This window comes from Rutilus rutilus (genome assembly GCF_951802725.1).
Source record: "Rutilus rutilus genome assembly, chromosome: 3".
Classification (NCBI taxonomy): domain Eukaryota; kingdom Metazoa; phylum Chordata; class Actinopteri; order Cypriniformes; family Leuciscidae; genus Rutilus; species Rutilus rutilus.
In genome coordinates this window covers 27539568-27566942 of record NC_140211.1, presented here as the reverse complement: position 1 = coordinate 27566942, position 27375 = coordinate 27539568, and the positions used below count along the sequence as shown (strand labels likewise).

At 39.6% G+C, this 27375-nt stretch overlaps 2 protein-coding genes across 2 annotated transcripts; one reads left to right on the top strand and one right to left on the bottom strand.

The window, feature by feature from the left end:
- The first annotated feature begins 1451 nt into the window (after window positions 1-1451).
- Window positions 1452-14726, top strand: chrm4a (cholinergic receptor, muscarinic 4a). The gene is made up of 2 exons (XM_084405259.1): window positions 1452-1822; window positions 10947-14726. The coding sequence occupies exons 1-2, from the start codon at window positions 1768-1770 to the stop codon at window positions 12428-12430; spliced, it is 1539 nt and encodes a 512-aa protein (XP_084261385.1). The 5' UTR covers window positions 1452-1767; the 3' UTR covers window positions 12431-14726.
- mdka (midkine a) lies at window positions 13620-21946 on the bottom strand. Its single transcript, XM_084405260.1, has 5 exons — window positions 21745-21946; window positions 17122-17204; window positions 16764-16931; window positions 16439-16600; window positions 13620-15635 (listed from the first exon to the last, which is right to left on the bottom strand). Exons 2-5 carry the CDS (start codon window positions 17201-17203, stop codon window positions 15607-15609), a joined length of 441 nt encoding a protein of 146 aa, XP_084261386.1. The 5' UTR covers window position 17204; window positions 21745-21946; the 3' UTR covers window positions 13620-15606.
- Between the last annotated feature and the right edge of the window lie 5429 nt (window positions 21947-27375).

Below are 27375 nucleotides of genomic sequence, written 5' to 3'. Positions count from 1 at the left end.
TTTCTGCCTTTTTACTATACAAACACTACACACATAACACACAGCCCCCGGCGGGTTTGAGCGCGTGCGTTTGTCATTCATTGTTCTGGTGCCAGTTCACGCACTAGCGACAGACAGCAACCATTCAGCTGTTTTCGAAATCTCTGGAGGAGGATAGTTCTTAAAGTGAAGAAAACACCCCATCCCTTCCCCTCTACTTTCGCTCTGTATGGAATGGTTTATTTATCTATAGCAACTTTGCTGTTGTTCTGGGAAAACATGACACTATAAAAAGTACGAAGCATGTTTTTTTTATTCCCAGCTTATAACGTGATATTTTTGGAAGAGAGCTAAAAGCTCGGGCTGTTGAGCGCTGTCCACGAGAGGTGGTGCTGAACCTGTGTACTGCGCTCAAGAGCTTCGCATGTGTTGAGAGCCACACTCATCATTAGCAATTACACCGATGTACAGACACAAGAAACATAGGCGGAGCGTGTGTACGGCTGGCTGGGGAAAGCTAGCCTTCCCTTGACCGCGTGCATAATTTGAGAATATGACCACTGTACTCAGATGATGTGGGATTCCGACTGCTCAGATTCCCCTCCCCAGTGAAATGACGTTTGATCAGTGGCATATAGCCTACACAACTATATTTTCCGTCGCAGAAAAGAACTGCAATTTGTGAAATACATGGTGTCAGGGCCGTTGCTTACGGGGCCAAAGGTGGCCATACACAATTCTTTTTTTTCTTTTTTCATTTTTAAAGAAACGTAGCTCTAAGTCGGACACTCTTCCACCCCTATAGAAGTTATGGTTTTACCTAGTGTGTAAATTATACACTGGCTCTCATTGGTTCGACGTTTTTGAGCATTTTAATTGGGAATTTTCAGGTCGCAATCTGTTGAGGTGCGTGTTGAGCAACACAAATGGTAGCCAATATTTCAAATTGTTTGTCAGCTATTTTACTGGCTTGTAAGTGAACAAAAAAAAAGTTTTTGTGATATATTTGTATAAATAATATTTATTTATGTTTTGCCAGTGTTCCGTCCGATGATCCTAATAAATCCTCAAACGCCCTCTTGTTGAGAAACCCCAGGTTACCTCAAACATAGTTTACTTCTTAAAAATACCCTTCAACCTTTTTTTTTCTTGACCCAAACAAAGTGTTCAAGACGTGACCAAGCTAGTTAAACCCACCATAATTCACACGTTGTTTTAGCCTGTAGTTGATTCGCCCTCCGCCTAGGACAAGTCATATCCTGTGATGAGTTCTATCTGACAATCTGTAAAACGATTATTAGTAAATGCATTTATCTGGAAGGATGGTTCAGACTTTGTTAGAACAGACAGTGCTGGGCTGAAAGCACATCACAGGACAGGACAAGCTATAGGTTGATTCAGTGGAACATGTGAACTCTCAGGTGATTGGCTGGAGGTAGATGACATCATTGAAAGTCCACTGCCTCAGTCGCGCGCTAAACTCCTGGAAAGAGATCAGAGCCGCTCGCGCAGATGGGAGCCACATCTGGCGGATTGTAAACCGAGTCGATTTAGAGAAAACCACGCGCCCGAGGTGTGTTTAGGTGAGCCGCCAGTCACGATGGTCAGAGTCATAATGAGCTTCTCCCCTCTGGCGAGAGCCGCGCGCGTCAAGAACGCATGAAGTGAAAAACAAAGTCATCCCGCGCAACATGAGGACAGCCCTTCTAACTTGAGTGAAAGAGGAAGTGTGGATTCTTTTTCTATTTTTTTCTTCTGGCTGGCTGAGCATTTTTAAAATCATGCAACATGAATGTAACTAACAGCACTGGAGCAGAGGGACTCGCGCCCTGGAACTTCAACGGTGAGTTGCGAGTGAAGGCACACAAGTATGACACGAAAGAGTTAGAAAACAAAGAGTTCCTTATGTCACAACATAGAATTACGATGTATGTGTTCATTGTGTGAGTACATATGAAGACTTAAGATGCAAAAGTCCGTCTAACGTTTTTCTTTAATATTAACATTTTTAAGTACCGACATTTCTGAATGGGCTGAGGCTGGGATTTAGTGAGTTTGAAGTGAAAGTATTTGATGAACGTGGAGAGCATTCACTCAATATAATTATCTCATTTTTGACATGGGTGGCTTTTAGAGGCTTTTGCATCGGAGGTCTTCATATAGCCTACTGAGACCATGTCCAAAGACTGGTATTCGTGACGGTATGGTGTTACTCCCAACAAAAACTCAAATTGTCCTGTAATGTTTTCCACGATGAATATGTTCCAGGTTTGTGTTATTGTTTTTGTAGGCTATATCATTTTGTAGATCCCTTTTCACCCTTTCAGAATGAGCTGCAAAAGCATATGAAAGAAGCATTAATGGGAATTAAAGACACCAGCAAAATGGCTAAACCTGTTTATCCCATTCCGTATGCACTTTAAAATGAACATTAGGAAAAACAAAACATGTAAATCAATATAATCAAATTAGTACAGTTCCATTTAAAATATTTTACTCAAGTTATATGGTTAAACAGAATATCAAGTGGGGCGGTTTGAAGGAACATGGACAGGTCTCTGATTGCATTCATTATATAATACTTTTGTTAATTCTAGATACAGGGGTTCAATTATATGATGTATTTTGTGTTATTAAAAGTCTTAACTAAAACAGCTTTGGCTTTAACTTGCTCCAAACGAAAACTGTATGATTAAATCCTATATGAATGTTTGTTCCATTTATGTTTCTGTGTATGTAGGTACTGTAATGCTTTTGCAGTGAGAAAATGAATTTAAACTTCAAACACCTTAAACAACAGTTTATGGGAGTGTGCAGTGTGTGTGTTACATTTACATTTACATTTATGCATTTGGCAGACGCTTTTATCCAAAGCGACTTACATTGCATTTCAAGGTACACATTTACATTCTTATCAGTTCATATGTGTGTGTGTGTGTGTGTGTGTGTGTGTGTGTGTGTGTGTGTGTGTGTGTGTGTGTGTGTGTGTGTGTGTGTGACTGACGAGTGATTCAGTGGTGATTTTTGCTGGAATGTCCTGAGGCATTGGCTGATTGTGGGTTTAAACCCTACTCTCTGTGGCAAAGATCTGTTATGCCTTTCTCTCAAAGAAAATGCATATGCCCATATGCAGCACAGAATGCACATGTATATTTTATCTAAAAACTAAATTGGATCCAGTTCTCGAAATGTTGCCTTTTAAGCTCATAAGAAGCAGAGTGCATATCACCACAGAACAGGCACACAATCCCCCTCAGATACTTGCACAGACTCCCCTCTCCAATCTGACAATAAAACAGAAAACATACAGACATTTTGGGGTGCTGAACATGGGGGAAAGAAACTAAAAGCCTGAGCATCTGTCACAGTACACTCGGAGAGTGTTTAAAAAGAATACAAATCTCTCAGTTCTGTTATCTCTGACCGACTCAATCACATCAGACTGATGCGCATGATGGCGCCTTTTTGATTCTGTGACCATGATTCTCACTGTGTGAACTGGTAAAGTACTAGAAGAATCCCTTAGAGTGAAAGTCTGATGTCTCTCTCTCTCTCTCTCTCTCTCTCTCTCTCTCTCTCTCTCTCTCTCTCTCTTCCTCATCCTTCGTTGTCTCGGGCTGGGTGTTAACCCAGTTTCACAGAGGAAAGTGTGTCGCTATGCTGCTGTTTCACCCTGTTACACGCACTCACACACAAACACTCTGAGAAAAGAATGAAATGCCTGGAGACACAGCCAGTTCTCTGTGGGTTCTCAACTGGGAGAGAGAAGAGCTATAACAGCAAAAGCAGCAGGATTGGCTTTTAGCTTTAAACAAAGCCCTGAGCATTCTGCCACTGGTCGCCAACAATTGCATCACCTGTGACACCTTTAGACTAAATATTTAATCAGATGTAGCACATTTTGGTTGTCAGTTTAATATATCATTACTGTGCAGAAGACTTGAGTGGATAGCCTTCAGCGTTGTAGCATGATGGACAGCCTCTCATGGGACATTCTGATCCCAAATGGTGCCCTCTATTGTCAGCGTGCACCAATTTGTTTTGAGAGATCATCCAAGAAAGATCACATCAGAACTGACAATAATACGATTTTATTTATTAATTGTAGATCATTACAACAAGGGTTTCAACCAATCATATCTTATGAAACATAATCTTTGGTTGAATTAAACCATTAAAATTCATTGTCTGATAATTCTTTGGTTTCCCCAGTTTGATTCTTGTATGTTTGGGGACTGGCAGGGATCATGGCATGTCATTTGCATTAATTTCCATAGGAATTGACTCAAATTGTAGTATCAATGGGGTTTAATGTGTCTTTCAGTTTCAGCACCTTGGGAGAAAAGCAAAGCTGAACTTTGCACTTATCAATATGATGAATACCACCTAATGCCACTGGAAGTAGTCCGACACTGACTTAGACAAATTTGTTTTTACTCACTGGAGAGAATAATGCAGATAACTGCGTGAGATGTGAGTCAGTGTGTGTGTCAATAATTGCAAATGTTCTTTCCATGGCGCTCACAATGGCACAGTTACCAGGGAACCAACATCACCATCTGCCAATCAGAAACATCTAGAATATTTCTGTAGTTGTGTAAAACTCCCCATTAAAATGCGTGCTCAATCCTATGACTGATGTAAGAATGCTGCGTCACTTGTCACAATGCGTTTGAAGTTTCGCTCGTCTGTCTGCTGATCAGCTTAATCAATGCTGCTAAACTGTAGCACAGCGGGGCATTGTGCCTGATTTCGATCCAATATTCAGAGAATTAGCAGAGAATTAGAATTGTGTGTGGGAGAGAGAACGAGAGAGTCATTAGTTTGCCAGTGGCCAGTATGGGGGATCTTATAACGAGCACATATCAGAATCAAAGGAGGAGTCTGATGAACAGACCACAAAGCAGCCCACACACACTCCCACTGTGATGTCTGTCCGAATCTGCAGAGGCCTGTGTGCCGTCTGTGTATTTGCCTTCTGGTTGCCTTAACAAACTAACTTTTGATTGTCAAAGACACTTGGAAAAGACACTAAAACACTAATTAGAAAGTGGTTCTGTGGAACCTTTCAATTTGTTATTTGTATGCTGACACATTGTTATAGATATTCATGTTAATTAACTGATATTAACTGATTTTATTTATTTTTTTGTTCAGAGTTGTACTGGTGGGGGAAAGTATATTTGGTAGCAGATGGCTTTATGTTTCGAGCTGCCAGCTGGTAACTGGAGGCTTTCTGCTTTTAGTCCCAAAAGAGTCACTAAATGAGCAGCATCCATGTGTTTGTTGGTGTGCATGCATTTGTTTGTGCAGACAAGCGTGTGTGACTACATCCATAGTCAAATCCTCTGCAGCTGAGTTGACTCCCTTCCTATTCTTTGTCATTCAATTAAATGTAAAAGCACAAGTGTTTAGCCTTTATGAAAGTCTGCGCCAGCGTGTGTGAAGCAGGGAAGTGTTTGAGCAACAGCTGCTGTTTTCTGCATCCCAGTGCTTAGCACAGGAGACACACAGCCGAGAGAATGACAGCTTATATAAAAGTCTCGGTTTGTGACTCGCTTTGGAGACTCTGGAAACGTCTTTCACTGTATTTTTGACAAGATGTCACCGCCTCACTGTACATGCAGCCAAACAACCAAAATGCTCTAGTATCAGTGCAGAAAAGTCTCCAATGAACAATAAAAGATACTGACACAAACATTACTATAACTTGCTGTGACAGGTGATTTATTTCTCTTTATAATAATTCATTCTAAAGAGAACATTAAAAATAAAAACTAATATTATTATATTCATTTTAATGTACTCTCGTTTATAAAAGAGAACATTAAAAATAATTGTATATGCGATGTTACAAACAGTGACTATTTATAAATTACAATATACAGTAATAGGAATTCAGTGGCATGTAATGGTATCCTTGATGCAGTTTTGTCAGTTTAAAATATGTTTAGAATTATAGTGTTTAAGAATTGATATCACAATAAGCTCATGTACTGGATAACTGACTTGAGCAAAAAAAGAAAAAAGAAAAAAAAAGTAAAACAGAGCAAGTGTGCTTAGAGAGGGAGAGATAAGGGTCATCAATAATTAGTTAATGTGCAGAATGTGTCCGGAGAGAGAGATGAGTAGAGGTGAGGGTAGATGAATTATTATGATTATATAAGCCATGGAGCTCTTCTTCAGCCTAATGGCGTTCAGTTAGAAATGAGCACTATTTATAACGTTCTAACACATCACTGCTGGGGTCATTCTGTAGTCACAGATTATCGGCCTCTTGGTAACGGTTAGACTGGTATTGTTTTTCAAAGCTCTGTCGAGCAGGTCCCGTATCAACTCGCTTAGGACACTGAGCTCAGGAACACAGAATGGGGCAGAGGAATACATTGGCACGTGGTTGTGATCAGGCACTGAGCTGCTGCGCTGCTGAGAGCCAGCTGAGATCAGACACCTCATATCTCGCTGCTGCAGGCTGAGCACAGATCACCCTCTCTGCTTCTGCATCCTGCCAGCTCCACATCCACAGCTGTGGGAGAACTTCAGAACCAGATCCTATCACAAAAATAGATGCCACTCACCCTTGCTTAATTTGCATGTAATAATTGCTTAGCCATTTTGAGGCTCCATCATGCATTTATGGTAATAAATCATTTGACCGATTATGTTCAACTATGAGAGGTCGGTGTGGTTTACTGTAGATTTGGTTTTATCTTTTTTTAGGAGCAGAATGGTTCAAATCTCTGGTCGAATCCATGAATAAGCTTTCACGGCTCCTCATATTTTATTCCAGGATGTGTACGTTTGAGTGTCTGGTTTCAGTGGCGTACACAGATGTGTCAATGACGCGTATTCATCATGCAGTGAGAGACAGGAATCATCGGTTAATTTGAGATTGCCTGTCTCCATTATGGACATTCAGATCCGCCCATCGGATACAAAGAAAAAAACGGCCCAGATAGAATCAGCTGCGGTTTGGAGGAGGAGGGTGGTGGCTTTGCTCGCCATCAATTTCAATGAAGCTGCAAAGTGGCGCTCACAATCGACAGCACAAACTGTTCAAAATCCTCTGGTAAAGTCAAGAATCTAATGTTTAGCGCAGGCTTTGCTGAGATGTTTGTCAGCATGTCGAAATTGCTCCAGAATGTTTTTATCTCCTGACATGAGAGCCAGTGCCGGTATTGTGCTGGTTCAAAGCTCAGACAACCTCTCAGCACACAAATGTCACCCCATCCTCAAAGAGCTTTGACTCTCTGAATATTAACCTTCAGAAGAGGGGAAAACCCTCAAACAAACAAACAAACACGACGACGGCTCTTTCAGGTGACGTTTCAGTGCAGCCGTTGAAGGGGCCAGTATTTATTGAATGTAAAGCATACATGAATAAAATGCAGCCATCATAGAGAGTGATGTCTCATTATACATGCACTCTGTCTCAGACTGTTTGTGTAAACAGATTTCATTTTGAATGCTAGGCTTTCTGTTCTTTTTCTTATTCTGTTTACTCTGATATTATTCTGTTCTGATTGTGGATCCAAATGCTGGATCAGATCAGATCAGATCAGAGGAAGCTGGGCAGAACAGTGGTGTGGTGTGGTGGAGCTTTTCAACTAGCCATATGTTGTGGGACTTCTGTATATGAGTGATCCACAAACCTTGCCTTTGGTTCTGCGATGCTCGTGTGTGATGTGTGCAGCAGGGAATGTGTGTGTGGTTAGATGAGGCTCTGCTTTTTTACTTGTCACATTGTGACAAGAGAAATTGCTTCTGTCTGCACACTTACTGGACTGACAGCAGGGCAGATGAGGTACAGTGTTATTATATTTAACAAAACTACAATGAAATCTAAATGAGTACATTTTTGTTCATTGAAATATTTACTGTTAACAGGCAACTTTTTTTAATTAATCATGATATGCATATTATAAAACTTGAAACCTTTGCAGCACATCTGTATTACACAAGAAAATGCAGCTTGATAAAATAACACTGGAGTGTGCAGAGATATATAACATTTTTAAATGATACCAGTTAGCGCATTAATAACTTTGGCTGCCTCTTAATACTAAAATGAAAGTAAAAACTAAATCAACTGAAACAAGAAATCCCTCAAATAAGTTGAAATACAAATAAAGCAGAAATAAAAAAACAAATGTTTAAAGAATATACAGCAAAGTATACTAACCTTGCCTGGCTCTAAGCTTCAGGTGTTCTGCTTCAGTGAAAGTTTGGGGTTTTAAGGGTTGGAGTTTGTGTACAGAGTCAAATTGTACAAGAAAGCTGATAAAACAGTCCTGGAGAGCTTTCTCCCACGGTGATATCAGATGAATATTTTTGATTCATATTTAATGAGGCTTGGCGCTTATCTTTCCGCTCTGCTCGAATCCACAGTTGAGTAATTGCTGATTCATATTTGATAAGAGGTAAAGAATCCTCTCCCCACACTGAATCACCTGGACCTGAGGGGGGAAATATAGAGCAAGACCCAAACTATATCAACTTTCTAATCGCTTTCCGAGTACCAATATCCAAAGACCTTAAGAAGTGTGATCAGTGTTGGCATGACAGAGGAGGAGAGAATGTGTGTCTGTTTGTCAAAAGCTTTCAAAAGGAATAGGATATGTGGTGTCTAACCGTCCGGAGTGTGGCAGTGCTTTGATGCCCGCTGATGATCAGTCAGGTGGTTTTAAGAGAGAATAAAGATAAAGAGAGGGTCTTGGTCGGGGTCCTTCCTCTGGTGGGAAACTGATTTCAGATTTAATAGATGTAAAGATCTGTTCTATCTTTATTCATCAAGTGTAGTTTAAAAAAACAATGAATAATTTGGCAGGCAGCAGCATTCATAGCAAGTCTTTTGCTGTGTTTATTCAGAGTGATAGGTTGTAATTTCACTGGTTATCCAGAAGATGGCAACCTTCAAAAGATATGACAGAAACAACTCTTCTAGGAATTAAAATGGGCAATAATGAAGTGTCTTTAAATTGCTTAAAGATATTTGCGTTCGTTCTTTAGTGTATTTTGCGCATTTAGGAAATGCCTGCCTTGAGTTGCTTCAAATAGGTTTTTAATTGCCCATTGGATTAATACTTTATCAGTATGACAACAGCTTCCCAGAAGTATACATGAAGAAGGTTATGGATAATTCATGACCTGAAACAAAACACATTTAATCTCACATTTATGCATTAGAAAGGATTCGCCTTTTTCTATGGTAGTGCATTGTGTCTCTTGTAAAGTTTAGCATGCAGCATGCATCATGACGAAATCTCTAGAAATGCAGACCACATTCGCAAATGGCATGCCAAACCCCTACATTTTTCATATACCAAGATCCTTACTTGAATATCTATGATAAAGGAAGCAATATAAACATTCATTTTATGGAAATTTTTCATATAGTAAATGGGTGTATGGAAATCCTGCATCAAAGGGTTGAGGTGATTTTTTTTTGAGGAGCACAGAGGTTCTCAGGGTTCCCGTCTAATAATTGTATTTAATTGTTCCTGAGCAGCTCAGATCATTAGGAAGCCCAGGGGTCATGTGAGTTTACCGACTGGGCAGCTTTGCCTTCTTTGATTGGATAATGTTGTAAGGAGTCGAGTTTGTGTATCTGAATAAAACATGGCATTATAGACTTTAAATGGGATGAGACACTCTATACTGAGCTGAGAAATGTCACTGTAAGGGTTTGATCTTACAGAGGTCTGTAAATATGTTTAGATATGATGAATATATGCTCTTGAAAATATTATTTCTTCCCTACATGTTTGTGTTCCTCTTGTATTTAGTTGGTGATCTTCATGTAATTTTACAGATTAAATATGTCGTTGTCTGTATGCAGAACTGTTGAAACCATTTATAATTTGTGATTTACTTGGAAAAAAAAATAGGAGATGACTAATTTATTTGTTTATAAGATGTTCAATTTCACGCATTTTATTTAAATCGGGGCACAAAGGACTGTCCGTAAATTTGAGAAATGGACAATTCCTTTTTTTTCCCCTGTAAAACATGTTGATTTAGCACATATCCACTTCATAATGTTAAAACATGAGCGTGTTATTAATCATGAGGATTTAATTAATCTTCTCTTCACCTGAGACCGCTCACCCCAATGCCTGAACGCTCTCACACGGCCTCAATAATTATTAAAGGTTCAGTTAGTTGATGCGTTAGGTATCATGAATTAACAATGAACAACAATTTCTACAACATTTGGTAATGTATAAATATAATTGTATTTATTGTAAATCCATATTTGTTTATAATGCATTCATGTTACACAATGTGAAATATTAGAAAATGAATTAGTATATGTAGAAATTAACATTAAGATAATTGCAGCAAAAGTATCACACATTATTATTTCATTAACTAATGTTAACAAATTGAACTTTATTGTAAAATATTCCATAATGAATGATGCTGGTTTGTATTTAATAATAACACTGAACAAAACAAAAACTAATTGTGCATAGTTGGTTACAGTTATATATGCTAACAAATAGCATATATAACAGTACATTGTTTTTTTGTTTTTTTACCCTAATGACCAGTGCACTCATTGTTTGAATTTATGTTACATGAATCACAATCCTGAAAAACTGCATGCCCTGCAAAAAAATAAAAATAAAATAAATTTCCAACTACTACACTGGACATTAGTCTGAGGTGTATAGGGCTTTATGTTTCATCATTACTGTTACAGCTCTAAGTGTTTTTTGAGAGGTGTTGAATTAGTTCTTGTCAGCTGGGTCACATACTACCTTGCTTTTAATACAAACAGCATATTTATATTGCACGATGGAAATGAATGCTCTGCAGTAATATTTAATGAATGTCATTCTGCTTCCCCATATGCAATCACTCTGCCAGTATTTATAGCAGCCTGGGATTATTTTCAATGATTGCATCCATTCTGATATCTGCATTTTTGTCATTTATAGCATTGTGTTGTGTGTGTATTTCAGGCTCATTGAGCAACGTGTCCAGTGATGCCAACTTCAGTTGTGACAGCGGCAGCGCTAATGGCTCGTGTGCAGCGGTTGAGGCGGGCGGCGAGAGCCCGTACAAGGCGGTGGAGATGGTCTTCATCGCACTGGTTACTGGATCCCTCAGTTTTGTCACCGTTGTTGGCAACATCCTCGTCATGCTCTCAATCAAGGTTAACCGACACCTACAGACCGTCAACAACTACTTCCTTTTCAGCCTGGCCTGTGCAGATCTCATCATCGGTGTGTTCTCCATGAACCTTTACACCGTCTACATCATCAAGGGCTACTGGCCGCTTGGCCCAGTCGTGTGTGACCTGTGGCTCGCGCTGGATTATGTGGTCAGCAACGCTTCTGTCATGAACCTGCTAATCATCAGCTTTGACCGATACTTCTGTGTGACCAAACCCTTGAGTTATCCTACACGCAGAACCACCAAGATGGCCGGCCTCATGATTGCCACCGCCTGGATCATGTCTTTCATCCTGTGGGCTCCCGCTATCCTGTTCTGGCAGTTCATCGTCGGAGAACGGACCGTAGAGCCCGGCGAATGTTATATCCAGTTCCTTTCCAACCCCGCGGTCACGTTCGGCACGGCCATTGCTGCGTTCTACCTGCCGGTGGTCATCATGACGGTGCTTTATGTGCACATCTCTCTGGCCAGTCGCAGCCGTGTGTCCAAGCAAAAGCCCGAGGCTAAGAAAGAGAAGAAAGGCCAGAAGTCTAGCAGCCTACTCAAGAGTCACATCTTGAAGCAGGACAACAACAACCAGTCCCCTCCTAAGCCCAGCCTGGATACCTGTTCTACAGTAGACACTGTGAAGAACGGCAAACTAGACGAGTCTGTGGTATCGGCTAAAGCTGACTCGTGCGTGCAGCCGGAGAAGGAGAGCTCAAACGACTCCAGCACGGCCAGCATAGCGCCTAAAGAGCCCAAAGAGCGGGCGAACAGTGAGGTGACTTCAGAGGCCGGCCTGACACCCGCGCCAACAGCCGCACCTAAAATCAACCCTCAATCCAAATGGTCCAAGATCAAGATAGTCACCAAACAGGCAGGCGACGAGTGCATCACAGCCATCGAGATCGTCCCACCGAACAGTAGCGGCGAGAGGCGCTCCATCCCCGTCAACCGTCCCCGCACGGTGGCGCGCAAGTTTGCCAGCATCGCCCGCAGCCAGGTGAAGAGGAAAAGGCAGATGGCGGCGCGAGAGAAGAAAGTGACAAAAACAATCTTCGCCATCCTGCTGGCCTTCATCATCACGTGGACGCCATACAACGTGATGGTCTTAATCAGCACGTTCTGCCAGTCGTGCGTTCCAGACACAGTCTGGGCCATTGGCTACTGGCTTTGCTACGTCAACAGCACCATCAACCCCGCTTGCTATGCACTCTGTAACGCCACCTTCAAAAAGACCTTCAAAAACCTGCTCATGTGCCAGTATAAGAACATCGGCACCAGATGAACTGAGGAAAGAAGCAGCCAGCAGAGATGGAGGGTTTGATATGGAGAGTTTAAAGGCTGCCCTGGCTCTTCTGACCCCCATAACTTTGAAGCTTCGGAAGGTATTGCACAGTACATTGAGAGGCATCATAGTCCCATAATCCTGAACAGTGCGTTATAACCAAAACGTAATATATTAAGGAATCAGTGTTTACAAGAAGATGATGGAGCGATGGACAATAGACTGAATCATTGAAGAAATCAAGACTTTTTCAGTAATCTGATCATTGCTGCACTGCTCAGACCACTGAACTCTGCACTACAGTTACATGAAGATCAGGCTGCGAATGACATCAGATTAGACGGCTCATTATTTCCAACAGTGAAGAGAGAGAATCCCAGCACATATAAACCAGAAGAGACTTACTGATTCATTTATATTCCCAGTACAGCACAAATGGCCTCAATCAAGCCCTTTTGGTTAGTATTAACACTGTTTTTGACCCAGACTTCTGTGCAGATTCTCTGAAAACATCATACAGAGGATCACAGCCAAAGACAAATAACATATGGAAAAGCTTCATGTTTGACTATCCCTGAAAGCAGGTTGCTCCAGAGTGAGGTCCTACCTGCACCTTCCACTTTCCAAATTAAGGAAGTCTGTTGCTGTCCACAGCAGGCTGTGTAGTCCATTACATTCATAGCGGCAAATTCAGGGCATGTGGTTCAGCCTGGGAGAAGTTAGTCATCATTATCCTCTTAGTGTGATCCTCTTGAGGTTCTGGTATAGGTCAGAATTCAAAAGGATCTCCTCAATGGATTGGGATAGGCATTATAGACTTTAAATGGGATGAGACACTCTATACTGAGCTGAGAAATGTCACTGTAAGGGTTTGATCTTACAGAGGTCTGTAAATATGTTTAGATATGATGAATATATGCTCTTGAAAGTATTATTTCTTCCCTGCATTTGATGTCTGGATGTTTGTGTTCCTCTTGTATTTAGTTGGTGATCTTCATGTAATTTTACAGATTAAATATTAAATGTATCGTTGTCTGTATGCAGAACTGTTGAAACCATTTATAATTTGTGATATACTTGAAAAAAAAAAAAACACATAGATGACTAATTTATTTAATCTGTTTATAAGATGTTCAATTTCAAGCATTTTATTTAAATCGGGGCACAAAGGACTGTCCGTAAATTTGAGAAATGGAAAATTGCTTTTATTTCCCCCTGTAAAACATGTTGATTTAGCACATATCCACTTCATAATGTTTTCTCATGGTGCAATATCGTTTTGCCAAGTTTGTATTTAAATACAAGGTTTGTAATTGATGAAACTGCTGCATGTAAACCTGAAGGAATGATCTCCAACTGTTTTATGTTTGAGAACATGTGGTCAGAATTAGCACAGAGTGAGAAATGTGGATGTTTTAGGGCTCATGTTGTTACATTATTTACAAGCTGCCAGTTTCAGCAATTACTGACTTTAAAGCATTAAACCAAAGAGATCGTGGCACTCCAGTCTGCTCTTAGACCTGGTCAGGAGGAGAGATTATTCATTCATTAGCATCATTTTAAGATGCAGAGACTTGCCTCTCTAACGTCTTGGGTTTAGTTTCATGTTTCTACCTCATAATCAAATTTCCATTCATAGTGTTTGTATATCCAAACCAGCTCTGAATCTCTTTTTAATGAGCGGTAAAGACAGACTAAATGACTATCGTGTCGTTGCAAAAGACGCTAAAACCAGATTTCCTTTTTTTTTTTTATGAATGTTAAAACTTTCCAATTGCTTTGGTCATCTGATACATGGACTATGTTGAAGTAGGCTGTTCACTACAAATCTTAGTCAGTCAAAGACATTATAAAAAGTCTCCCCAACTCTGATGCAAACTAAGAAAGTGTCACACTGGAATAGAGTTCGCTCAGAGAGTTCTGAACCATTAACTGTACTAAAGAAATTCAATCATACAATCTGCAAATCTGAAAATAGCAAGTCTATCATTAGCATCTGTTAGATGACCAATACAGAAAAATGACTTTGCCCAAAATGCTCTCTTTCTTCTGGTCTTTAAAATTTTCACTTCAAATGTTCAAATGTAAATCGTATAAGGATTGATGTAGAAATCCCTTGTATAAGTGTACCAGCTGAAGGGCAAAGTCAATGATCATTACCCCAGTGAAGCTGATGGAATGAACACACTGTAATTATGGACTTATCTACCACTGCCCTTAAAGAGCCAGTGTACATAAGAGTGTATGGTTCTTTTTATATCGCATAAAGCTTAATAAAGATCTCAAGCGCACTGACCAGGAGGAGAGGAGAAGGCCTGTTCTTTACATGTTCATGAACACACATATGGGTTTGCATAAAATTTGGAGGGCTCAAGTGTCTTTAATAATGAACTGTCATCACTAATTTACCTTTAGTTAACACAACATATAACACACAAAGCTCTGTAACAAAACTTCACTGTCTTATAAAATAGGTTTGCACAAGAGAGGACGGTCTCCTCTCTATGCAGTCTAAATCCTAAAACCCTCTGTCACCCTTCAATCTGTTAGTAACAGTCAAGTCAAAAGGAAAAAGTAACAGTATTTTTACACAAACTACACCTTTTATAGAAAAAGAAAAAAATCGTTTATTTCAAACAACACTCCTCAGTTTTATATTCTATGATACAAAAAAAGAAGGGTGACATCCAAACACTACTTATATACCCCACTAGTAATATAATCCTGTAAATTACACAATTTTACAAAACCAAATTTGTAAGTAAAACAGTAATAAAATAGATGTGTTTGATTGATTTGATTCTACTGAGTGTTGTCCTTTAGCAAATGAGAGGCCCGAGGCTTACACAGCTGATAGATGGGAGAGAGAGAGAGAGAGAGAGAGAGAGAGAGGGGGGAATGTGCTGGAGGGAAACATCAGAGGAATGGATCAACTACAGGGAACCACACGCTAAACAACGACATTTTATTCTCCCCTCCCCCACACGCATGAAAGAGTCATGTAAGGTGTCAAATTTTCAGATGTTACTCTGTCATAGTCTTCTAAAGCTATATGTTTGTGGCTGTAGAGCGAGTCCCGCTCAAGCTGAAGAACACTGAGTAGAGATATAAAAGGCCGTGTTTGGATGACGGATGATCGCGTGATGTTTACTGCTCCTCTGAATCTCTTGCTCCCTTTAGTTCCCTTTCCCCTTGTTTTTCTTTCCTGTGGAGAGATTGACACAAAATCTCATTATTCAGATCCAGCAGAAAACCTGAACCTTTGACGACGCCTCCCCGTCTCATGCTGGTTAGGAAATGCATCTGCTCTTATAAAAATAATGCTACAGTATTATTGCTTGAATCCACATTCAGATAAGCACATTAACCACAAACGCATGCTTTAAAAGGACTGACTTAGACATCTGCCTCTTATGTATGAGCAGAGGTTCATTATTGATTTCAGAATCCCACTCAGACACCCACCACAGCCAACAGGCCAAGATTACACAACCAGAGCAGATTACATACCTTACTGACTCCATTCATCCAAACCAAACCAAACCAAACCAAACTACTGGTTGCAATATAACACCTGTTGAGTCGTCTGTGTTTGAGGAAGCTCTTTTTTATGTTTTTTTTTTTAACACTAACATTTGATTTTAACATAAAACATTCATCCTTGAATGCAGAACCTGATTTCACCAAGTGCAACATGTTCATGGATCAACATCTTTGTTGATCCTGGAACAACATTCAAATCAACCAATCAGATTTGAGGGACAAGTTTACAGTTTATGTCAAGTTTAGGCTAACAACAAGGGTTAGGTATTATTCACCTATCATTTCCCTCTGATTTTAGGAATAACTTATGGGTGGGTTAGGTTTGGGGTATGGTTGGGGGATATGGTTAGGATTAAATTTTCAGACAAGAATGTTGCTCCAGGATCAACAAAATACGTCTTAACTGGGCAAAATCAGGAACGTGCTCATTGGCTTTCAGTTTTGGGTTTGGTGTTGAGGATGTACCTTTGGGTTTGTTTTTGACCTTGGTGGCGCAGGGTTTGGACACAGAGACGGTTTGCTGACAGTCGACGTTGAAGAGAGCCTTTTGCAGAGTGCCGGTGCGGCTCTTTGTGCTCAAGGTAGTGTCACACTCGCCCCAGTTGCCAAACTTATACTTGCAGTCAGCTGCATGAAATGAGTACCAATACAGTAAGATAATATGAAATGCACAGAACAAACAGAAATACACAGCAGTATGAAAAACACTAAATATAAAATAAAATTGATGGCTAAACATTTCATAAACAAGGTTGGCAAATTTCAGCTGATATACCACAGTTTCACTGACCTCCAAACTCTTTCTTCCAGTTGCAGGGAACTCGGCATTTGACTTTTTTGGTCTGCTCGTTGCAGGTGCCCTCCCTCATGCCTGGTCCACAGTCCCCGTTATTGGCCACGCAGCTGCCATAGCGCCACTCCGCACAGTCCGAACCACCCTTACCTCCCTTATTCTTGTCTATCACATGACACATAGGCACGCACCACTGTTACTTCATGTGAATACCTTCACCTTCCATTCAGGTGAGTATCACACAAGCTATTGTCTAAGGTTCAAAGTCAAAGATCACAGGGTGTAATTCTGCATGAGAGCTGAGCTAATGGAAGAAAGGAGAAAGGGAAGAGATGGTCTCTTCCATGTTTGATACCTTTCTTGTTTTTCCCAGCCTCTGTAGTCACGATCATTAAGGCCACCAGCACCACGATGAGGGTGGAAAACAGGCCACGCATTCTGAAAAACACAGATTAATCAAAATTACAGTTTTCAGGAAATTAACCATTTCTGTCATAAGTACGGTTATCAAAGGGCAGGACAGTATCGAGACATCTATGCTGAGACGTTACTTTGCCATTTTAATATTTCAAATTCCCAATTAGAGATGAATGGATGAAGCTGATAAGGATGATCATTCAGAATGATTAATTAGAGCTTCACTAACTGAATTCAACAGACTGGTATTAAAATGTCACAAACACAAAAGGTCATAGTGCTGAAGGACTATGATTCTCTGCTATCACTGCCACCAGATTATAATGTAACAACAGCGCTTACATTTCTCCAGACACTCACAAACACATCACACAGGAGTATGATGTAAGAGCTAGTGAAATGGGAGAATACAGAGTGATTTTCTTGGAATTATGATAATGACGTTCTTGGCACAGCCACTGTAGTAGCTTGTTGCTGTGAATCATCAAACATAAACATCCAGCCCTGACTAACATCCATTCAGACTCAAGAGGAAGAGAACATGTCCTCCTTTTCTGCTGGTTTCCAGCTCCAGAAACTCATAGTCCACACATCTGTGTCTGTCCTCAGTTGTGAACACATGATGTAAATTAATAAATCTTTGTATAAAAAAACTTGCACTCTTTTGCTCTTCTGCTTCTCAACATGTCAGCGTTGAGACTGGAAAACTGGAAAAACATAGACCCCACAGCACTCACAATGTTTATTTCCACTAACACTGCGAATGGCAGGTAAAGAGTTGCATGCGAGAAAGTGATTTTTTTTTGCTGATAAAAGAGATTTTTCAATCGGGCATTTATTGAAAAAGGAGGTTTGCTCCATGTACACAGATCTGCTTATATGGGTTTTGTGTTTGTGACTGGCTGCGTGAGTGCGCTCTTTAGCCTCTGCTTGTGATCTCCATGGCAATGATTCGACCGGGTGCTGTGAGATAGTAGGAGCATATTGTCTGAAGAGAATGGAATCATCGCAGCGGGACGCCATTCTTCCGGAACGCTCCGTGGATATGAAGGCAAGAGGACTGAGGCAGCAGCTCACGCAGAGACGTACACTCACATATGGACCCACACAGATTATAGAACTCACATTCACACATCGGCCAGCTTCCCACAGACACATTTACTAACAACTCAGCAACATTGTCAGTGTGGGAGTGACTTTTTTGTCAATAAGACGACATCCCTGGTTCAGAGTTCTGTTAGCAGGAAAAGCAATTAACGGTAACAAAAGCTGATCTCCTGTTGAAAGAGAGGACGGTCTCTGTAAGACGCAATAAAAGACTCCTCAAAGCAGCCAGAAGGAGCTGGACTGATGAAAAGCAGTATTGTGCCGTCTTTGAGGATAATTAAGCATCTATTAGGTCCAAACAAGTCTCTCGTTCTGACCGCAACACTCTCTATTCTCTGTAGTCGATGCGTCTGTTAGTCTATCCGCTCGCGCACGTTGGCCATTTCACTCTGGAGGGCCCATTTGGTCACTTGTTTCCCGGCTACTCTTGATCCCATTGTGTTTGAATTTAATATTCTGGACTCTCACTATCTCTGGGCCATAACTTCCCACTCAAACTCCCATCCCAGCACAAACTCTGACCCGCATCACTCAGGCGCCAGGCCTTTATAGGTCACCATAAGCAGAAGCAGTAAAAATACTCTACCTGTTTTTTTCCCCTCCATCTCTCACTCTCAGACACTAAATGCTTCTCTAAAGCAGTTTATAAAATATTCTGTTGACCCAGTAAATCCTGCAACTCCCTCCAAACAGTAATTAAGTGTCAGCCGCTCAGCGGAGCGTGACTAACCTCTCTCAGAAAAACACAAATCTCGAGCACCCCAACCCCCATTTTCCTGGCCCAAAAATGTCTTCACCCCCTCTCCCCGTCCAAAAATTCCCCCTCCTCACCTTTTTTCTCTGACCTTTCTCCAAAACCTCTCATCAGGCAGTCTTCTTTGTGTGATCCGTGTGTGTGTGTGTATGATGGAGGGACAGACTGCCTAACGATGCTGTTCTGACCCGCTGGGTCCACACACGCACACACACACACATCTCATACACTCTGAGGGTAGAAAACCCTTTAAAAGCCCCATTCCTCTCACAGAAACACACTCTTTGAGGGCCTTTCTCACTCATCATACGCCATGGGGCTTCCATTATCACAAGCGCGGAGGAATGTGGGACCGCTGGACACACACGGTTTCTCTTCTCTCCCCACCTCTGGTCCTCTCTCCTCCCCTCACATCTTTTCAGCATATCCCAGCACCCAGCGTTCAAGTGTGCGAGTCCCTTGCAGCACAACCAGCTGGACTTCAAACTCATTTCCATAGCAGAGAAAACAACACAAAGCTCTGACCCACTTCACTCATAGTTAAACACATGGCACAGTTTCACGCTTATCAGCGCTGCTTTTCAATTACAGATTTCCATTTGGAGTCTCTCCTTTCAGCAACTCTTAAATTCTATTACAAGCGCTGCATTTTTTTGTAAAGACTCTATTAAGTGGAGGTGCTTTCATTAAGTCTGAAGCAAAGCAGGCCCTTAAGGCTAAGCTGGTACTGAGCGTTAGTCATCAGAGACAGTGCAGATGGAGTTCAAGTCAGCATTGGCTTTATCAGTCATCTAAACCACAGACAGACAGACACAGGGGAGGAGGGACACGACTGGAGACGGTGCTCAAACCAAAAACAGCTGTTTAAGTTCACCTCAGCACAAGATTTACTCAAACACAGGTCTGAGGCTAGGAGTCATAAATCACTTTGAGTCTCCCATTATTCTTTCTGATGGGTGTGTGCAGCTGTGTGATGTCCACGCACACACACATACAAAGGCTGTCACCAGACCAGCTCTGTAAAGCATTAGGTAAGTGTTACACCAAATGTTTTCTGACAGAAACTGTGACCAGCATAGTGCTGGAGGCCTGTGAATCTGAGAGCTCAGAGTTAAAACATGTAATTACATCCCTGCTCCTTAAAGAGAAATCAGTGACTGAGACACTGCTCCAGCCGTTATACACACACCCTGAGGATATAAACTCATCCAGAGCTTGAGACAGAGACATTAGGGCTTAAAAGCATGTCACTACTATAAGGAGGGCAAGAGGTCTTTGTAATATCGCTCTGAAACATAATCCATTTCTCCTCTATGCAATGTAAATATATAATATACTCTTGTGCTTATCATTGAGAATTATTCACATTCCTTTCACTTTATATGTTTTATTTGAACTGATAACAGTGTTTTGACCCAAATAGTCTCTCTCTGTCTGTCATAAACTCACACCAAATCAGGGAAGAGACCAAAAGGTTGAATGTTTACAACTTTGCTGAAGTGCTGTGAAGTGGTATACCTCTAAATGTGTAATCCCTTCAATAAAAGTGCCTTTTTTTTTTTTGCACTTTCTAAGTCCCACTCTGGGATGAAAAGGCCCTGAAAAATGTCTAAAGAGAGAAATAAAAAGGGGGCAGGTCAGAATGCAGGTCAGGTGAAAGGTTCTCTGAAAGAGCGAGAGAAGAAAAGATGGAGCGCGGTCCTCTTCCTTTCTCCTCTGCACCCTTTGACCATGCTCACTTTAATCACTTCATTCAAGAGGAGAGAGGGAGTGAATGAAACCAAGAGCATTAAATGCACAATGATCGCTAACACACACACACACACACACACACACACACACATCTGAAACACTTTGGGTTAGAGCAGACTATAACATGCTTTGTGTAAATACTTTTTAGCCACAATAAACTGCCTATCCACACAGAAACTAATGATGCCCAAAAATGCAGTTTTATAGTATAGATATAGGCAAAAAATGTGTAGGCTACATTAATTTATTATGGTTATCAAATAAAAAATAATAAGTATGTCAAATTAAAGTAGAAACCCTGCTGCATCATACCAGTCATTCATTAACATGATCGCAAAAAAAAAAAAGTTATAGCCAAAACAAAACGTAAAATGATACCTTAGCAGCTCAAAATTGTTTTGTTCTGTAAAGCCCTTATATTTTTACGCTGACTTTCACTTTCGTACACGGAGGAGGCTGGTCATGTAGGATAGTGATAGATCATTTCTACTTGGTTAAACTGATGGTCTTTAGCCTAGGCTACTACTCATCATGTGCTGCAATCCTCCCTACAACAAATAAATGCAACAGCGCGCGACACAGACCGAGCCTAAATGTTTGCGCACTTCAGAACGGCTGCTATTTTAGTTTATTGATGGGTAACAAACACTCCTATTACCAAATGAAGAGCAGTATCAAATTATTTCATTGATTTCATACTGGGTATTTCTAAACGCTCTTCTTTAAACGTTTAATAGCCATCAAACATTTACTTTACACACAAACATTTATCCTCTAAAACACGTTGTTCGTGTTCAAATGTGTCGTCGTTGTAGATAGCGTGGGAGAAACATCCGTGCAAACTATTTATTTCGTTTTATAACTTTTCAAGAAGTTTAGCGGAATAAAATAGAAAGTCCACATACTGGTCACATAACTGTTGCTGTGAAAAGAGCAGATTTAACTCACTTGTTTTCTGTGTTGAAAGTTTCCACACTGAAAGGTCTTGCTGAAGTTTCGTGTGTGAACTCTTCTCCAGCATCCGCCTTTATGCGTCGCTCCGTCTCTTTGTTTCCCCCCCGACTAATTTAATCTGTTTCTTTCTCTTGAACCCTATTTAAATTAACCCCACCGTGACGTCACAGCTCACGTCAACATCATTCAATAGACCTCATGGCACAGCCATGAGACCTGTAAGTCAACCAAAAAAAAAAAAAAAAAAATTTAAATTATTATTATTATTATTATTGGAGCCTAAAATAATACCAATAATATGCTGATTATAATAATAATAATAATGAAATAATAATTGTATCTACATGTACAAAATAATATAATAAAAGATTACATTCAACACTAGCCCCGCAAAAGTGACAACAAGACCATCCACGATGACAGAGAGGGCTGTTCACAAACACTAACCCCAACACTTTTGGCAGTTAAATAAGACATTAAATAAGAAGACTCAATCAAATGATCAAAACACCACACACACACACACACACACACACCAAATTCTGCAGAAAATACAAAAAGCACATATGCTTTATTCCCCTTCAACAGAAAATATAAAATGGCAGAATATCATGATTAATGCTGAACTGACCAGTTCTGACTATTTACAAGTTTGGCAAATATATCTGTCTATATAAGCGCATGTAGAGACCTGGCTACTAACAACAACTACTACGATTTAACTACATACAGATTACAAACAAATACCATCTCAATTTTGCAAACCATCATAATGTAAAAAATCATCAGTAATGTAAAGTTTAATGCCAGGAAGTCCAAACAAGGGCACTTACTCTGATTAAACAGCACAGTTTGAATCTGTGAAATACTCAAGTATTGATGAACATAGTAATATCCAGATTTCCAAATAGCATAGCAGCTTATAACAGCTAGCTTCAACGAAATATCTAATTGAATCATTATCAGTTATATTTTTGTGTCTATTTGTTTGCATTCATACTGCAAGCAACTGAAACGTTTAACTGCAAATGATACAAATGTTTTCCGAGGCTATAGATTCTCTTATTTTTTTATTGCCTGCTATGTGATTTTATGTGGGTGTGTTGTTAGTCTGTGAATGTGTGTCTGCAGACCCCTAAGGGCAGGAAACAGCAGCTCAATAGGACAAACTGTGCAGTCAGATAAACAATCTCTCTGCAGGCTGAGACAGGCAAGAACAGAACGCACACAATGACCTGAGTCAACTCCACAAATAAAACCATTCTCATAGATCGTGTTCACATAAAACCTACTCTCAATAAACAAACACACACTTGTCGCACAAGCAAGCATCTTAACAGCGGCGCACACACGGCCTCTGACTGAAAAAGTGACCGCAGAGACTCAGATGAGACTTTTATTGCGGACAGAATGAAAGGGAGAAGATAGTTTGTAAGCTGTATTTCAGTCAGAGCACATCTTCTGAAGGTCGTGCTTAAAAAAAAGAAAAAAGAAGACTGTAATAGACATCATGCATTACATGTAAATGTAAGATTGTACTGATTTGATCACAAATATTTGAAAGGAAAAGTATACTAATTTAAAACAAAATTATACAAAAAAATCAGGAATCTGTTAGTAGCTGATTTGAACAAAAAAAAAAAACAGTTTTGTGAAAATACTTTAAAACATAATCAACTTTTGAGGGGAAAGTACTGTTCGTTTTATACATTCACTCCAAGATGACTAAGTAGACCACAGGGGAAATGGGGGTGATGGAGGAAATCAAAGTGGGGTGAGGGACAAAGAGAAAGAAAGAGTGGGTTGAGAGGCTGGGAGGTTTATACAGGCTACATATTTTGTAGCAAACTGAAAAGGCAAGACCTCCTCCCTACTCTCCACAGCGAAACCTCTGTCTCACAACAGAGGACCAGATGGAACAATCACTGTTTGAATAAAAGAGAGTTCACAGCCACCACAAATGATCAACAACTCCCCAACACTCCTCCTCTCCCCGCTCTATGTCTCTTTAGATCCACGGGAAGTCATGGGAAAGCTTGCCAAACGGGCAAAGGGTGAACCAGCATGTGAGAGTTTGTCCATGAAAAGGTTAAAGAGTTGAAGCAGAAGTCTGTGCTTTTTAAAACAGAAGTTTAGCCAGCATTCACATCATCATTATTCTAAAGGCAGGGGTCACTCAGAGCATGACCAGAAGAATGGACTCTACACTTCCTCTCACACACACATGCTGCTTCTCTTTTTCTTATCGCAAAAACAAATAAATATGTAATGAAAGACTATACAGACTTCTAAACAGTTCACAAGAACCCCAAAGATTTTTACCTAAGAGTGAAGATTCTATTAAACAAATAAATGAATCCTCCTGGCAATATTTTACAGCAATGTTTCACTTGTTAATAGAGTTAATGCTATCATGAACTAACAATTTTTTATTTTATTTTTAGGTTAACATTCATTTATATACATTTGTTCATTTTTAATTATTGTTCATTCATAATGCATTAAATAAAGTTAATTTATGCACTCTCACAAAAAAATAACAAACCTAGATTAAGACATTTTGTAAAGGTTTTGTTAAATGTTAGTTTAAACTAATGTTAACCGATTGAACCTTGTTAGAAAATGTTACCAAAATATTGACACTCTATCAGAAGTCTAACAGTTTTCCTCTCAAAGAAATCACTGGAATAGAGTTGAGCTATGACTATTCGACCATGAAGAACTTGCTGAACATTGGATCGTTCTCATCTATGGTTATTCCACATCATCAGGATCCTCCATTCATACCATATAGGGTGAAAATTCAACGACTGGCTTCAGGCTGTGAGAGAGGCATGAATTATCAGAGACAGCAATTGCATTTCTCTTATTAATGTCTGCCTCTCATCTCTGAGCTGGCAACTCACTCTTGCCAAGACAAAAGGAAACTCAGTATCAGAGTCTGAGGGAAATGTCACTAATACATTCCGAGGATGATTCAAATATATTAAAATGAAATAGCTGTATCAGACATCCATCAATCTATGTGGGAGAGCTGACGTGTGCAATACAGAAGAATACAAATTCTTTACAGGCTCCTCAAAACAAAGCCCACATGCATATGCACTCTTTAGGTACAAAGGTGTAAGGGTTCCGTCCCAGTGACAGCTTTTGTACCTTTTTTCGGAGAGTTTATCATTCTACGTGAACAGTACAAAATGAACAGCGGGGTGTATGAAGGATTGTTTACTCTGAAGAGGTCTTTCTGTTCGACTGGTGGATTAGATCTCATTCCGATTCTGTAGAATGAGCCACAAAGTTCATACTTTAAAAAGATTCTTCACATACTGATAAGGACAGAAAGACCATTCAAGGTCCAATCTTTTAAGATGCGTTTTCAGCAACAAATGACCTTGCTGTGCAGAATGAAATATTCAGTATGCTTTATTACGTTAATAACCAGACAGTAACAAAATAAGATCACTGAAGAGATAAATATTGACTACATATTGTTACAGAACAGAAAATTCATAAAACATTTCTTAAAACCCAATATATTGTATTGCACTGGAACCTATGTTTCCTGCTTTCCCATTATCAAAACATCTAACAAATTCTAGCTTTAAATTGCACTGGAAAAAAAAAGAAAAGAACTAAAACTAGACACAAATTAGTGTCAATGTCAGATAATTTCCCCTGTAAATCAAGGAAAGAGACAGTTCTTCCTCTTCTTACTGCTTTCATGCATCTCGACAGCTAAAGGCTTAAGAGCTTAATTGAGCGAGAAAATACACAGCAACAAAACACATTCAGAAATTCAAAACACATACATATTACATTGCTTTGCCCTTTGAAAGTAAAAGTAAAGATATTTTCATAACAGAATGGAAATCTAATCTCTTAAGTAATAATGCAGCATACATATTAAGGGGTGTTTATTGATAATAATGTTGACAATGTTCAATAGCGTCTCTACTATATGAGGTAAAACAGGATATTAGATGCATGTAATTAATGGTTGCTGACAGTGTATTGATGATAAGAGACGCTAAAATGAGCTATGCATTAAAAACTTGGTGTTAATAAGAAAGGGCGTGTAAGGTCCGGGCCTAAACAGCTGCTTGAGAAAACATGCAAGTATGAATTATGTATAATGAAGTAATATACATAACCATAATCTGTTGGTTGGACAAAAATCACAGCTGAGGAAACTGAAGTGTAATATTATGATGCTGCCAGAACCACTCGCAATCTCCTCTGAACGTGCCGAAGAGTAGATGAATCAATAACAAAACAAAAGAACCATATCATTAAAAGTCTGGGTGATAAAATCTTAACACCAGACTAAATAACTCAGTGACAGTGGGCTTATGCGGGGACATAAGACTCGCTTGCCCTTAGAGGTGTTAGAATGATATGCTAAAAGCAGTCTACAAATAAAAACTGGCCATTAAAATACCCACTTTACTGAGTTAATAGTTGTGGATTGAGTTCATGCAGTAGAACATCACAATGCCAGTCAAAATGCATCATTCTAATAATCAGGAACAGAACTGTGGACATACAAATATTTCTAAATCACCTAAGAAATTGAAGGCTGTTAAATTTCTATGGACTCCATGTCAAATAAAATCCAAATCAATTACAAGTTTTACAGAAACAGAGAGAGAGAGAGAGAATAGTATAGTATAGCCTATTGTAGCAAGGCTCTAGCATATTTTAAATGAGAAATAAAAAGTTGTAACAAACTGAATTTTGTTATATATGATACACTCAATACAACTGCTTTCTAAGATTTAAGTGACAACATTTGTTCCAACTATTACAGAACATAAGACAAAAAAGGCTCCTCTAAAAGCGTTTAGAAATTAATTCAAACATTTGGGGCAAATCTATGCCATCTGTCCTGCTTATTAGTCTGAAAAAAATCTAGTTTTAGGATTATTATAATTATGAAGAAATTGAAACTCACAAAATTGTCCCTTAATCCCTCCAATCTCTGAGAGAGTGAGAGGTTAATGTAGGCTGTTTATCTCAAATAGTAGAATTAAATGATCAAAATTCCTTGGTAAAGGAATGAAGTTGGCATGATTGAATAGAAAGTACTGTTGGCTTGAGGACCAATTACAGTTTCAGCTAGCCCGCTAGCTTTGTTCTCTCTGTTAACCTGTGTCTGTCTGAACTACATCAAACAGCTTTTCCATTACAGGAGCTATTAAGTAACACCAATCATCAAAACCAAGATGTGTTCTTATCCTATACACCTCACATGATCAGCCTTTACACTGGGGTTTCAGATGGAACATTATAAAAGGATAAAAAAAAAAAAAAAAAATCATGGACAACAAACCCAATTTTCCACACTAAAAAAAAAAAAAATCTATCATTAAGACATATTCCATGTTTATGAAGACATGTCCCATGTAAGAGTTCAGTGAGTTCAGCGTGTATGGCATATGATGTCATTCATCAAGACTCCTGTCAAATAGCTGTCAGGGTAAAAGGGTTGAATGGATGGTTGTTTAAACACTCAAATATTTCAATGTCTTTCCAAAGAAAGAATAGAACTGAGCTAATGAAGAGCATTAAAGATGCTAGTGTATTTACCTAAATACAATGTGTTATACATTGTGAATATGCATACAT